Below are 17,260 nucleotides of genomic sequence, written 5' to 3'. Positions count from 1 at the left end.
TCAGGCTTAGTTTGATTGGGCCTGTTCAAGGACGGAATTGGTTGTAGCAAACTACGGTCAAAGCCCCCTGACACCGTGTAAGTCAAAGGAACCAAAACAAGTATCAATTGATAAACCTTTTACTATGTAAGTAATGTTGTAAAATTGATAATGCTAATTTTGAAACAGAACAATATAACTTTTGTATCTATAAATTATGTTTTTCTCTATATGATGCTACTTTGGTCGGCTGTTATTGTCCAAAATGGTGAAGTATTAGGCGATAAAATGGAGACCGCCGACACAAATTTCGGACAAAAATCAGAGTGATTTTAAAAAGCTTATAACAACATATACCTTTTTAAAAAAAAATATTATCACCAGTTTATCACAAGGTGTATAAGACTGCTAGTGTAAGGCAATTAGTATACATGGAAATGTGTTATTAAGCTACGCAAAGGATCTGTTTAATGGATTGTTGTGGAACAAAGGTCATACCGATTTCTGCATCCAATTTTCAAAGTTTATCTACACAGTGTTATGCACTCGATTTTCATATTTTATTTACCATAATTTTCATATTAGACAGAGCTTTGTTAAGTACAGGCACTTTAAAATATTCTTTAACCTGTTTGATGAAGTTTATTTATATATTTTTACAAACGCGTCCCCTCAGATCATTTCAATAATTGCCGATCGTCTAAACAATTTAGACGCATTTGCTTGTCTCGTAGGAAAACTATTTGCATTCTCTGTACGGGTATTTAGAAAAATATATTTAAAATAATATATAAGATAAATACAAAATGAATGTACCTACGATCACATTTTTATTCCCTGTCGTTATTTCTATTTAGAATACCACTGCTTCTGCTGCTCGGAGAGACCATGAAATATCAGTATCATTCTGCACAACATATTAATAATAAAAACATCCTTTTTGTTATTTTTACTTGGTGGTTCACAGCAACTCTTGTTGTCAGTAATGTGGTCAAAGATTTTTTTATTGAAATGTTGTCTTACGCCTAAATGAATTTAGAATAATTTCCTTTGTTTTATTCTTATAATAACATGAGTTTTCGAAAATTATGGCACATCAAATCCTCCGTTGAATATTCTCACATCTTAAACCATTTTAAGATTTTTGTTTGAAAACCCCTACAGAAGTTTAGTTTACATACAAGCCACATTTTTTAATAGATTCCGTACAAGATGAGAACTGTTTTATCGATAGATTTTAAGAAATGAATTTACGTAGCTTGTCATTAGGTTGCATGAAATTGTCATATTTACATTCATGAACGCTGCGGTATGAACACTTCTTTGGCTTTCATTGTATATATTGAATTCTAAAATATACCGTATTATGAAAATTTAATTCTGTTTTTAGACGACCTCCGAATTCTATGTCGGTAGCCTGCATTGTCGACCTACTACATGCTCTATATTAACAATGTTTGGTGACATTTTAGTAATTTAAATGGAACAACTATTTGCAGTAGGAACACTTTTGCTCTATTGTTTTGTAAAATCAAAAAATATATTAAGTTTTATTTAAATCTTGGTAATGCCTTGGCACGATCTAGTTTTAAAATCATTTAATCTTATTACTGACTCCTTACTGTGGTAAATATAATAATAATTCTTTGCAAGTTACAGATCCTACATGATTCTTAGTGAGGTAAACGACAATCTGACCAAAGGTCAGTTTCTGTTAAAGCGTAGCGTTATTGAGGACCTGATTATAATCAGATTGAGCAAAAAAAAATCATGAAATTATTTTATTTGACTTGCTTGACTTTCTATTTGTCACCTATCGACATTTAAGGGACTTGTCCGTTCGTCTGACATGCATATTCTCTGTATTCTTACTATAAACTTCTCAATCTGAGTGTTTGCATAGAAGCAAGCAAGGGTTGATTAGAAATGCATAGTGGTAAATGTTTTATCTCAGCTGAGATGTAGATAAGAACGGTACCGATGTGATGATGAAAATAGAATTGGCCTGTTTTTATACTGTTCTAAATTTCTTGTCTAGGTAATACGTTTTAAGACAAATATGTCTCTAAGCCGAGTTTATTTGGCCGCTAACCTTTCCAAGTTTCACATCTGCTGTCCTGGACTGAATAAACGGAGCAACAACGAAACCATTCTGACATTAGTGGTACTAATTAAGAGCTTCTTTGCGTCTATACGGAGAGTAAAATAGAAAAAAATCTTAGACCATATGCAAAAAGCAACATTGCAACATCTCCTGGGAGATTCAGAGAAAATGATTCAAAAGTTATAGGGTACAGTGAACGGTTTCTTTGAAATTTAGAGCAAAGACTTCTTTATTACATGTGATTATAAAAATGAAAATGGATTGCTTTTTGTCACATGAAGTCATTTAAATAAATTTATGACAAATTCATTGCATTGAGTAAAGATATATAATTATGTAAAATAGTACCTATAAATTTGACACAGAACGGAAGGCTAACGCTATTAGATACAAATATCAATATGCTTGAATTAACATTAGTTAAGTACATATATCTCTTATTTCATTCTTTTTATTTTAAAGTATATCTAAACTTGAATGAAAACTAGAATAAAAAAACTATTTTATCCATGCAATATAGTCTAAAACATTTTATTAAAATTGTTTTACGTGTCGATGCTGTTTTAGGTTTAAAAAATTAATGAAACTTTTATTTTAATTGATACAGTTATTGATGAACAGTTCAGCACACTTTTTACAGCCGATGTTCCACCAAGACAAAATCATAAACCTTATTTCTGGAAATGCTACACTTGTAATTAAAAGCAAAACTGCCTTTTTTTGGAATAAAATAAAAACAAACAATTATGAAAAATTAACAATGTATATATTTACGCCTTCTTATATAATTATTCATTATACACATATTTCGACTAAACAACATGTATGTTAGTACAGAAAAATAATTGTTTTTGTGTTTTTACGTGTTTCATTTGTTTCAAAACATACGACATTGCACATCACGACAATGTTGACCTGGCATCAAACAGTTACAATCATATATGCCTAACAGAAAATCTACACACTTTGAGAAATAAAACGATGAATTATTAATGCATTTGAGGGAAAATATGGAACATGACATTTTTAATTCGATCAGTGTTACATGCATTATTATATATTCATGAAATAGCATGTAGAATACACATGATAATCAAAGGAGATGATTTTTCAATGATAAACATAATAATTTATTTTTATTAAAAATAAACTTGTAATCAAGAAATTAAGCAAGATGATCCGACAAATATTAATGTCAACAGATCAACCAATTTACTGGAACACTTTAAATTTTTGAATATGGTTTAGATAAAAATTATTAAAACAAACTACGGAATGTTTCATTATAATTAAAATAAATGTCACATAAACGCCGTGTTAAAGTCTATGAAGTATCAGTTTTGAATAAACAAAATATTAGGAAATAAATTTAATTGATAATTCCAAACGAAGAAATATTATCATAGAAAACCAAGTTTGAACACCAGTCCTATAACGTAATACATTTTAAATGAAATGCACTTATAGCTATGTGGTTTTGGTATTAGAAAATAGAAATAAATATTTCAAATGAATAGACAATTTGGGAAATACAGGATTTAGAACAGTACAATCTATGAATATCAACACATAATGGAAACATTGAAATATAAACTTTCTTATATTGAATGAATATGTATGTCACATCGTTTGAGGTAGAAATCTATCTTTGAAAGTATATAAAGTGTTAACGGGCATTCTGGGTATCGTCATGTCTGTAAAAAAATGAAATAAAAAAGCACGTGAAATAGGTAGAAATAAATAAAATTTTCTACAATTTTACATTTTGCTGATTTAATTTTCTTTCAATTTAAGATATGAAACATTTCCTTAAACATGATGAGTGGCCAATTTTAGATTGAAATAAAGTTTGCCATTGATAGAAAAGGGTGCACCATTGCTATGAAATAGTACTTAGTATTTTTCTTTTTTACTGACGGATTAAGAATGAATAGTAATATACCAAGTTCTGACGAAAATCAAAATTCAAGGAATTGTACGAATCGTATGTGTATGCAATTGTTACTAATTCCCGTGATAAGATATGTCAATTTGTATATCATACTTGTTAATTTTTAATGTAATGCAACAATAAAAATCACTTGAAATATATATATAAAAAAAGAAAATTTTACGAATGTTTAAATTCATATTTTCACGAAATGTATGATTCTTCATGTCAATAACCGCTGCTTTATGTTACAGTTCCATATTCGTCTCGAAATCCCTTCGTGACTATTAAGAAATGATAAATTCACGTTTTATTCCATGTAGGAATATAGATATTGACTTATCAACGAAACATAATTCGTGGATTTTAACCTCAAATAATGATATATATCTTAATAAGATTTTTGCCGAAACAAATGTGGTCTAAAGAGTTTAATCTAGGATTAATAGCCGTAATTTCAGAGATACGAAAAAAATTGATCAATGGAAAATCTGAAAAAATTCCAAACATTGTATCATTAATTCGTATTTTCTAAAAATATGAATACATTCATGAGGTACCTTCTTTATTTTGTCTTTATAATGCAGTTAATGGCATTTTATTTCAGTCACAGTAATTAAAAATAAAAATTAAGATCTTTGAACCATTTGAATCAGTATGTTATATATAAATGCATGAAAGTTTTGGTAACATGTTAAGCATTAATTGCATGTTTAAGATATGTAAGTTTACAAATATTTAATAAAAGTATCGAACACTCTATATAGTTGACGAATTCCAGATTGCTTCGTTTTCCCTATCCGGGGCATGAACTAGCCCTAAAGTACTTCGTTATGTCATACTATATATTTCAAGTCCGAATAATATCTTCAAGGAAACGAAGCCTTTTGTTTTACAAATTTTGTCAATTGCGTAAATCCTTTTTTTCTATTTTTATTGTCAATTCGTGAGTAACCATTTTTTTATTGTTGAAGTAATGCGTTACCACATAAAAGTCGATTGAGGTATTGCCATAAGATGAATCTATATTTTGTTTAACTTAAATTGATCACTCACGATCAAAGTGAAACACAATACGTCATCGACGCTAGTTTGAAAGGTGTTACGTTACATTGGCGTTTTTAAAGATCCCGTTCTAAGTAAGCATTTTAAGGTTTCAATGCAAAACCGTTATTTTAAATTACTGATGACGTTTTTAGAATAAAAGTTAAAAAATCATTCATGTTTATGAATTCTAATTCTTCAGCCTTCATTTTATTTTAAACAAAAGGAAAGTTTTTTTTCTCTCTAAGAAACGAAAGCATAGTAGCATATTGCAGATATTGAACTATAACAAAAAATAGCTGATGATAATATAATAATTTCGCCAAATATCTCTACAGTTACACAGAATATGGAATTAAATATTCCCGTCATGTTTAAATTATAATTATATTATTTAAAAATATTTTTACAGCGCTGAAATTCATTTTAAAAATTATTATCATGATAAAAATAAATATAATAATCATGCTAATTGAAATTATTATCATGCTATATTATTCCCATATTGTATTAAAATTCTTGGTTCTGCTCAACTTTAAAATCTTTATAGACTAAATATACATAGATTTATTATTTTTCATTACATAAATACGAACTTCCAGTATATTTATACTTTACATTATTTTGTATTCCCATTTATAATCGTTTCTGTTGTTCTTATTTAATTAACAATATAAATATAATTAGGAAATATGCGTATTCTTCGGAGGAAAACAGCATTCTTTAACTGAATTTTTTAAAAAAACATATACGTTTTTTAAATTAATATGTATTTTTAAATTTTTTTTTTGTAATGTTTTTCTTATTGTTGATTTAAATCAAAGTAAAATGGCAAAAAAATGAAAGTAAAATATTTCTATGTAAAGCACTTATTAGCTCATTGGAACCGACATAAAATCTTTTCTGCAAGGCGTATTTCATTCTTTTCTACATGTTTATTTTTAATATCGCGACAAAATACGTGACAAGTGAAAGGGCTAGTTACATCCCTAAAAATTATAATTTAATTAAAACCTATTCAAGACATTAGCTATTCCTATTGGCTAAATACACCAAATCACATACAGCCTTTTCATTAGTATTCGCATAAAACGGTTATTTTCAAATCACTGGTTGAAAAAGTCGGGCTTTTCAACCTTTTCTTCCTATGTGAATTACAATACATAAAAATGAACCATGAAAGATATGACTTGAAATAGTTATAAACCCTTTACAACTCACATGATTCAATGACAGAAAACAAATGAGGTCATCAGGAGACCAAACATATTTCAGACAAATAAACAACATTTACATATATTTTATTCCATTATAAAAATAAGCAGAAAAAAATACCAACAATTCGTGAACAAATTAAAGAAACAAAATGGAAATAAGGAATTATATATTATGCATATTAGTAAATTTACACGTATTATATCGCAATGTCACACCAAAGCAATGAAAATGTTCCGTTTTTGTACTGCACAATTTAACGTACAATTGACCAAATTTCTACAACATCATCACTTGAGCTCGGTTGAGTGCTAAATTGCAGACATACAACTTAGTTCCTTTTCTACAAGACTAGTTCTAGGTTTAACACATATACTCGTGAGCACTTTTAAACATTGTTACACTTCACATTGATCTGTTCGGAATTTCTCAAACAACATCATATTGCACAATTTTTTTTACCGACGAAAATTCTGACAAGATACAACTGACTATGTTTGATGCCTTTCTTAAAAATAAACACCACGTGACAACTTAAAAGGAAGTCACGTGTTTATGTATGACTAGACAGAAACAATATGGCGGACATAATTTCGGGTTCATGACAATAGACACTCCAAAAATAACTCCAATATTAAGAGTGTAGGAATTCTTTGAAACGATTATGCTTTTTATTGTTAGGACTTTCACAGAACATACCATTCCAACCGGGAATGAACGCTCATTGTATTATATGAGGGTCAATTTGTTTACCATTGTCTATCTAGTATCATGACACATAGCTATTGAATTGACGCCCATTGATTCTAGTCCTATTTGGCAATTTTCTCTATTGGCAGAGCTAAATTGGGCTTCTCTCATTCTTTTTTTCTGTTTCATTCTGCGATTTTGGAACCATATTTTAACTTGTGTCTCGTTCAATCCCAGTGAAGCCGCTATCTCGATCCTTCTAGCCCTGGTAAGATATTTATTAAAATGAAACTCTTTTTCCAATTCAGTAAGTTGTTTGTTTGTGAAGTTTGTCCGACCCATATTCGATCCTGCACCTCCGGCTGTCTGTGCTGTCTGAGCAGTTGGGTAACCATAATCGCCGGCTTTTGTGATTGGTGGAGCCGTTGCTGAAAAGAGATACGAAAACATTTTATAACAATGATTTGTGCTTTTGTGTTCAACTAACAATGTTATTTTTTAATTACAACATCAATCGTTTTGTTGTGTTGTCAAACACATGTTGACAAAATAATTTCAATCAAAACAACATAATACCTGTAAATATAAACACAATTAGATATTGGGATATAGAATTTCACATAGTTACAACATCTAACCTGTAAATACAACCTGTTAACATATTTTTATACCATTGATGTTCATAATTTCAATCGGTGCTAGCCAGCTAGGTGGCCTGAGGGATATCGCACCTTTAAATTTCTGTCCTGAACAGAATTATATTAATCAAACCGAGTTTTTAGTTTTTCAATTTTTACTTTTGTTTTCACTATCCTAGAGCGATGTTTTAGAATGTTTAACATGAATTATGTTGGAACCACATCAATGCTTATGATGTTTCTTGAACTTAATAGAATTAAATTTTATGTTTATTATGTTTTATTTCACATTACATTATTTTTAGATTAATTTTAAAGCTTGATTTTTTTCTTATGAATAATATGATAGAAAAATAATGATTTTAGATGATTACCATAGATCGTTTTGTAAACGTAAACATACAAAAGCAGAGCTACTAGTTATTCCATATGTTCAGTAATTCAAATTTTTATGTTTAGTCTGGTAATATATTATTCAAAAAGGATCTACTGCAATTCAATTTTTCTGTAAAATTTGTTATTTCCGCGTTCAAAGTATTCAGAGTTGTAAAACCATTTTCAAAACAAATACAAAACACGTTATAGTACGATTTTATTGAAAGCATTGTTCCGCCCTTTTTGTATTTCTATCATGCTTATTTTATATATGTAAAGATTGTGAATACCTCATAAAATTAAAAACTGTCTCGGCACACATGACATGCATGCAGATGATGTTTTATGATTATGTTTTACTCTATTGGCATGGCGACCTAGAACTGCAACACGCCAATGATCGGTTTACATAATGCGGTAAAACGTTGTATGCCTTACGTTGCGATAGTAACTACTACACAAACATTGACACTTACAATACGTTGGCCCACCCAAAGGACACTAATTAACATTACTTGTCGTACATAAATATCGAGTCACCTAGTCTATTGTCGTTAAAGTTAACTTTTACTTTTAGAGGGCCTCCTATTTTTGCCATTTCATGGTCTGACATTCATTACCCACCATTTGCCGCTATTTCTTTACTACATTGGCAATTATAATTCAAAAATACAAGTCCCCCAAATTTCGAAGTCTGCATGTCACAAATTTTATGTGGTTGAACTGACATTTCAACGTGTATTAATAATTGTAGGAGGGCATTTTTTGTTTATAGTACAGAAAATGAAAGAAGTTTTCCGGATGCTTTATGGTGAATCAGTTGCGTAAAAAAGGCAAATTAATAAACTACTTTGTATGTTTATAAATGATAAAAAGTGGAGTTCTAATTTTTGTAATTTAAATTTTGTTACAAATAGTGTCACAATTAAAGTGACACTTTGTTTTTGATGGAAACTTTTTACTGAGAAGCAGAAAGTAAAAACACCAATTGAAATGACAGTTATTGGACCGTTATTTGATTCGGTTTGTTTTATTTTTGCGTTTCTTATAGCACACCGTATAAAACGTTATATAAAAACTAGAAACCATTAGAGAAGTTAGATAAAAATTCAAATCTTCTTTTGCCCTGACATCCTAAGATAAAAAATGTATGAAAATATTTCTGTCTTTTTCCGAAAAAAGGACAAGGAAACATTTGCCACCGCTTGGGCTATTGTAATATCAATTTAAGATCAAGAGAAACCCATTCTTTTTCATCTTCATCTTATAATACATGGCAAACAACAATTTTATATTTTATTGTATACTTCAATTATTCACAAAAATAAATATCAAACATACTCGCAGACCGGACAAATCATGATCAGTGCAAAGTGTGTTGATTAACTTCTTTAAAGATCCATAGTACAACAAAAAAGGACTGTGTGAAAACTGTCAAACTAATCATAAAAAATACAGTTGACAGACGTAATAATGATAAGGTTTATTCACTAAAACAAATGATTTGTAGGTAATCACTTGAATAAATATTCATATTTTTCTACTTTTCTAAATGTCAAAAATAACATATTGCAACTTTTTTCATACGAGACTATTTATGCAATAATTTGTCCATACTATATATTATTTAACAAATTATGCTTCGCTCTCGAAACGTTATACCTTTGATTTAAAAAATATCGTAACTCATTATGTGTGTGACTTTGCTAAAATTACAATATATGCATACTTTGGTAAAGGTGATGTCATAAAATGTAAATTTTGTTCGTCACATCTATTGAAGTGAAGTCTAGATTATATGCTTGGCGACTTGGAAATTGACAGGTTTATTCAATTCATCATTACAGATTTATGCGAGAAAGTAACATCAAACAGCGGTTGTTATAATTAATGATATAAGTGTATAATTTTATCGTATTGTTTTCGAATGCTTTAGAAATCGTCATTATGATTACGAAAGCAATTTTAAAGTATTATGCAAATGAACATATGCTTCGTGTAAACACGATGTTTTCATATATAAAGATTTTTAATCATCTTATATATAAAAAACAACTTGTTATTGCATTTATTTTTAACATTCATTTTTTTTCTAAATACCATATACTCAATATTGAAATAATGTATCTACTTAAATTAAAGGTTTTAGTTGTGAAAGATGTCACTTTTTTGGCTGACATATTCGAAAGGGTCAAAGAACATGAACACTTGTTAAAATGTATCTAAGATAAAGAGATTTTACTATTTCAATTTCTTGCTTTACTTTAAAAAATCAGAGATTACAATACAAGTATAATTACATATCTTAACAAAGGCCGATTCAATTTTATTCTCAATCAAATTAAAATATTTTTTCAGACCTTTAACATAAAGTTATTCTTGATAAGGCAAAAACGCAATTCATTACCACTGTCAAGTACATGTGAAAATATGCCTAATGTGAAAACATTATTATAATGCATTGTCAATGGTTAGAATGTTGATTAAAGTACAAGCTGTTCTAGTGTGCTTCAAAATTTTATTTTGTACTTTTAATTAAGTTTAGCCTGTGTCTTGATTAAATCTTTTTTTTTTTGGAATGCGATTTAGGCTTCTTGCAATATGCTGTTGATTTTTTTTAAAAGTGTAAAGCACACAAAGGGCAGTATTATTTACCTATTTTTATTTCTTAATATGTAATGTTACATGTGACTTTAACAATATCTTATTTATTTGGAAAATTATATGATATGATAAATTTTCATATAAATAAATACAAGAAGGAGAAAGAAACTTACTACAGAAATAATATTGTGGTCAGTAAAATATTTTTTTTCTAAGATTAATTCAGTTAAATATCATACAGTTTCATCATAATTTAGTAAAATACACAACAAAAATAACAAGAACAAGAAAAAAAAGCCGTTTATACTGAAAATAAAAGAAATTCTTTTTGCGAAAAAAAAAGTTTCTACAAAATTTTTGTTTTTCACCTTATTTTCAGACAGAAACACATTTTTTTGTGTTGCAAAAATAAATTGGAACTAAATCGTTTTCTTTAGACAGTAAGCATAGCCTCTAAAGTACTAGAGGCAAAACAGGAAGACCTTTAAAGTCAAAGACAGTGTTTGTTAGCGAAATATCCACTCTTAGACATTTTTCTTCCGTCTTGCTAGCCAAAATGATCTTGTTAGCACGGCGAGCATCAATCACTCTAGCACCTTGGTCTGTCGGCAACAGGACCAAAACATGTGAAAATGGGAAAAAGGAATTAAATTAAGCGGAAAGATTAATAGAGCGTCGTCAGCAATTTCGGGAACTTTGCGTCTTTTAAGAATAAAGGTCTAATACTATTAAGTAAAAGCCTAATCATTCGAAGATGAAAAATGAGCAGCAAAAACAATGATGTTCGGAAAAATACATCTAAATTGCCTACGTTCTGGCTTTTGGACAATTCTACTTCTTCCCCTGAAAATACTTATTCTGATTATAGATGGTAATTTTTCGTAATTAATATTTTTATAAAAAATAATGTCAAAATAATAATAAGAGTGGTAAACTATTTGTTGCAAAAAATATTCATACAACAAAAATATTAACTTCTTTCATAAAAAGCAAAATTCTATGTCAAAGAAAAAAGTTTTTAAGTATGTTTATAATTATAACTGTATTAAATTCTTAACTTCTATTTTGTGCCATAGTTGCAAACAATTATTTCACGTGTTTTGCGACTTCACTTTTTACTGAAAAAATATATTATTTGTTTTATTAGTAGTTAGATTTTTTCCTAAAACAATGATTGAGTAAACATTTTTTCTTGAAGATATTCAAATGACTCTTTGATTATTAATTTAAAAAAAATCATTATTGCTTTCACATAATAGGTTTCTTTATAAAAAGTGAATAAAACCTTTCAGAGGATGGAGATGATTTTAAGTAAGGTTAGACAATACTAATTTTTATGTACACCCTTAATAAATAAGTTTTAATAGTACATGATTGTAAATGTGGCTGTCTTTTTCATATTTCTAAATGTTCTCTTTGCCTTCTTTGTATTGCACATATGGACAGAAACCTACATGTCTGTCTATTAGCACAATAAGTGTAGAAAAAGGACACAATATTTATCTGCATTTCTTGCGTCAACTGATGCGTCTGTATAGTGATTGAGAGGGTATCATATCGGATAAAATACGCTAAACATAGGTATAATTTGTATCATAATTCCTAGAAAAAAGTTCGTATGTAAATATGCATGAAATAGAGAATTTAATTATACGCGAGTCGCTGTCTGATACGGTCCTGGTGCGGCGTTGATATACTTTAGAACACAAAGGTTTTAACAAAAGTATGCCGCGTCATATGTAAAAAAATCAACTGATTTCCTAATTATGCTTACTTCGCGACAAATTATGTCTGATAGCAGAGTTTGTTTTTCATCAGGAGACGATTCGAATATGCAAATATGTATAGAAATAGCAATTTGAAACGAATACGCTCAGTGTCTGTTCTCGGGATATTCCATTTTTATGTGAAATAGAAAAACAAATTATTATTCTACATTTACATCTTTCTCTTACATGGACGTGTAGGTATATATGCAAATGTTTAAAAGAAACTGGAATTCTAGAATTTAAATACTACAATTTTGATATAAAAAAACACATTGGATTTCTTCTTAAAATAACTTTAAAAAATCATTTCTATTTGGCTTTGAAACTTTCTTCTTTTACACTTTCCAGGTAACTTTATCTATTTTATCAGTACGCTTTTTAGCTTAGGAAAAGTGATATAACACGACACCAAAAAATTCTTTTGATTAAGAATAGTATATATTCTCTATGCAATACATTTTTCCATCCTGTATGACAGGTAAAAATGATGTATCAGTGCTAGTACTGGACAAACAGTTCCGTCTTTGCGATGGTAATTCGTTGTTTACTTTGCATTCGAATCCAATATTGCGTTTAATTATGAGAAGAGACAGGATAAGCATGACAGACTTGTTTTAGCGATTGATTGATTGGACTCTTGCATATTGCTTTTGCCATCGGCTTATAGATTGCTAGAGTACTTTCACTGGCATGAATGTCACAACGGAGATCCACAGAGAGCCGCGGCGGGAACACAAGCAATGAAAACAGCATTTGTAGCCTTTAATGGGCCTGCTGCAAGGTGAGTTAAATGTTTCAGATTGAAACTGGTCTAGAAATCATTACATATTTATTGTCACTAAATCAATTTGGTCATTGTTTTTAGCAGATTATAAAACAATGGTTCCAGGCTGTAAATCGCTATTACTGATATTAAAAAAAATATAAAAGAAAAATCGACGCCTATAATGTTAGATTAACTATATGCTTTTATTAGACATAGATTTTTTTTCTTGGAATTAAAGAAATAATAAAGTTGATGTGTATAAAAAACATATCTAGATTGATTGATTTTAATGCATCATGCTGTTGGATAACCTTAGTCCTTTATTTAACAATTTATCGTACTGAATAATATAAGTTCATAAAATATAGGTCAAAGAAAAGCTGCATACCTTAACACAATTATCATTGTTTTAAACGTAACAAAATATTGATTGTGTTGTTACAAAGACATGGCAAGTTAAAGCTGCTAAAGAAAATAATGTTTTTTACAATTATAACTATTTTTTAAATTTGACAAAACAAAAAGTTGCCTTGGCCGAGTGAATAACGCGTTAGAACAGACATTTTATTAGCTTATGGCTTCAAACAAAATCTTATTGAATTAAACTCTGTATAAACCAATGACATGGCAAAATATACATTTCGTTCCAAAGAATTAATTACACATTGTATCCATAAAAATATTAAAACGCTTGATTATAGTTAAGTGAGGCAAGAACCAATTTTTATGCATCGCTTTAGTTATGATATCTTAATTGAATTCTTACAATTCAAGTAACCTTTTGTAAAATGTGAATGAACGGCTTTTTGTTAAAGATTGCCATGTTTCCGTAGAATTTTCTTAACATAATTCTAGCTTGAAAGGAAGTTATGAAACACCAAGGTACAATAGCGTGTTCATTTATATTCAAATAAAGAAGGAAGATGAAAGCTTGTTCAGTAAACACAACAAACTATGAAAAGAGACGTAATTTTGCATAGCTTGATACAGGAAAAAGTAGAATGACGTGTGATTGATCTTAATATAATTGGTAGATGTTCTTTCGTGTTTTCAAGTTGTTTTGCTTGTGACATGTTTGAGCATGAATAGATCACGGGATCAGAAGTAAAATATAATAATTATAGAGAATTGCTAGTTCTAAGTTTGTTTCATTACTTTACAGTGTAACACCAAATTCTTAATCATGACACTTATAATCAACATAATTGATTCAATCCAATAATAGAAGCTATATTTTGATATTAAGTTTAACTAAATCTCTCTATAGATAATTAAAGTATCGTTGCCCTTCAGATTATTTGTTACCACCTAACTCTAAAATTATTGACATAAGCAAAAGACTAGAATCAAATGTAACATAATTTAACTGTATTTAAACTATGACAAAAAGTTAGGGCAAGATCCTCTAATTACACCTTTGTAACAGATTCTGATAATTACGCCGTAAATTATTTTGACCGTCAGCTCGCCTGACTTTTCAACACACAGCTTTGATGATATATATACTACCACATATGTTTCTTAATCATTTTATAACAAAAACATGATAATTTACAAACAACAGCTTTACGATTTTTTGACAACTTTTACTAGTTTACTGTTTTTCTCACGTGCTGGTTTACCTTCTGTGTTATCATTGCCTAATTAATCCCCGGGCAAAACCCTAAAAGTACCAAGCAACAGCTTTCGTACGCTGCTGCTTCCCCCAATTCATCATACTATCATGATTTGTTCCATAATCTGGTACAAGTGATGACTTTTTGAATATGTGATATGAAAACTAAGCCATATAAGAATAATAATCTAATTACTGTTACAACGCTCTTGAATGAACTCAGTAAAACGAGTTATCGAATAACATCAAAGTCAAAACGGTTAAATACCTACTTAGAAGTTAGTACTTTGAAAAGCAACGTACAGTATGTAAGTATCCAATGGAAGTACCAGGTATAGCTAGTCCTTGGTATTTTGAAATTTAAAATAAAATGTTATTTAAATATAGTTTTTTTTATTTACAATGAAATAAAAATTCGATGGTCCCATTATACCATAACATTATACGAAATATAAAAATAATGAAACGAAGTATTTTAAATCGATTGTATATATAAAACGGTTTCTGATAAATAATTTGCAAAGCAAATGGAATTATTCAAATTAAATTAAGATGCTCATATTTAGGCAATACCTTTTTTTTAAAGTTAGAAAATAAATGTTACAGTGATATTTTCAAACATTGTTTGGGAATTTAAAAATTTTTCAGTTTAGTTTTTTGTTTAGGTTTTTACAAAAAGGTTTTCTGATAACACAGCAGACAATGCAGCTGCATAATGTTTTTTCATATTTGTTTTTTATTGTCATAATCATATAAGTTATATTGTAACATACATAAAAAATTTCGTTAATATCATCGGGGATGACGTTTTTAAATTGCATGGTATGGTCCTTTTTTTGCCCTCTGTTGTCCAAATAGGCAATGTACAGAAAGCAGCAGCTGAGGCAGATTTATTTTCTCACTTTCTAAATGGGAATGATATTAACAGTTAAAAATACGTCATGTCAAAACATCCATTTGCAAGTCACTCGAGTTCAGTTAATTCACCAACAGGTGTTTTTGAACAACAATTTTTTCTTTGAATTGAGTCTTTCACTTGTAAAATTAGTATTTACATGTAACAAGGTAGACCATGAAAATTTATTCTAGGGAAGTTCATGTTTTAAAATATGTAATGCTGACATTGTCTAAAAATAATGCTTTTGTTTAGTTGAGATGATTACTAAAAACCTTTCGCTTATACACTTATTGACATACATTTGGTTACAAAGCAAAGACATGCATCACAATTGTTCAATAAAATGTGAAGAAATGAAGCCAGAAAAAGTCAATGTCATACCTATTGATTCACTTATATTTTTTAAATAAATTTATACACAACAATCTGAAATACTTAGCGGTTGAGTCATACGAAATTTTGATGAGGCTGATAGACACTTATATGACAATATAAAATCATATATTGTTTTAATGGGAACGTACTCTCCAATACGGCATTCAAAATTGAGGCAGGAAAATAATGTGATTGACATATTCCCGTTGTTTGATATAGCTAGAAGGAAACTGTGTGAAAAGATCAGTTATTGTTTTAACGTTGCATTCAAAATCTGTACTTTAATTTCATCCTCTATTCTGTGCTTACCGTTTTGCTCTGTTTTGATTCATTATTTTTGCCAATTTTAAACGTTTCAGAGTGACATCCAATGATGAATGGAGAAAGCGATTGTTCCAGCTTTGGGAATAGTGCGTGAGACGATAAAATTGTGTCCCTTATGTGCTATAAATCAAAAGTGGTATTTGCTTTAAATTACGTGTCAATATTGCCAAAGTGGAAGGACCAGTTTCATTATTGTGTCAGTTAAATTCCAGCAATGACAAACCTTTGTTTCTGCAAGTATGCCGGACAAAAGACAAAACATATATAAGCGGAGTTACACAAAAGATTTATACTTTTATTATAAAGTAATAAAGTTATGTCTGGGAAATAAATTAGAAAAAAAACTGCGTCTCTGTGGCATATGACCATATTGAGAAATGATGAATATTCAAATTAATTTAAAATAACTTTACAACCGCTTACAAGGTTAATTATAACACTAAAGATTAAAGATGCAAATTAGGTATTTAAAAATAAAGTAAACAATGAGTAAGCATATATTTTGAAATGTCTTGCAGACTGCTTACATTTATTCTGAACATGACACCTAATTGACGATTTAAATAATTACAGTCTCATTCCCTATTTCCAAAATATTGAAAATTAACATTTAGCCGGACCATGTTCTGCACTGTCCGCTATTCAGTCAGCAGTTTCTTTTGATTTCACGGTTTTGTCCGCATTGAAAGATAGATAAGTCCATATAAGAAAAGAAGCGAACCAATACTTCACTTCAGTGTTGTTATATTTTTCTGGTTCTTCGGGATCATTGATGCCAGCACTATTAAGTTTTAAGAATTGAGTACCGCTAAAGCCGGTGGTAGAGTGCGTGAGGGATGTTTTCCCTCATGTACAGACTCAATCAAACCGAGTCTGCAATTTTCAGGCAATTTTGTTGTGATTAATTCTTCCGTGAGATCACTTAGTTTCCAGA

At 29.4% G+C, this 17,260-nt stretch overlaps 1 protein-coding gene across 1 annotated transcript in view; it reads right to left on the bottom strand.

Moving 5' to 3' along the window:
• Positions 1–5,859: 5,859 nt before the first annotated feature.
• The window catches only part of LOC132739026 (homeobox protein Hox-A1-like), a 58,340-nt gene continuing 46,939 nt past the window's right edge, over positions 5,860–17,260 (bottom strand). The window contains exon 3 of the mRNA XM_060726674.1: positions 5,860–7,390. Coding sequence (XP_060582657.1) covers positions 7,032–7,390 — 359 coding nt within the window. The 3' untranslated portion in view covers positions 5,860–7,031. The remainder of the gene's footprint in view (positions 7,391–17,260) is intronic.

This window comes from Ruditapes philippinarum, unplaced genomic scaffold (assembly GCF_026571515.1).
Source record: "Ruditapes philippinarum isolate M1 unplaced genomic scaffold, ASM2657151v2 ctg1_1_1_1_1, whole genome shotgun sequence".
Classification (NCBI taxonomy): domain Eukaryota; kingdom Metazoa; phylum Mollusca; class Bivalvia; order Venerida; family Veneridae; genus Ruditapes; species Ruditapes philippinarum.
The sequence above is the reverse complement of the archived record's forward strand: the minus strand, read 5'-3'. Positions and strand labels throughout refer to the sequence as shown.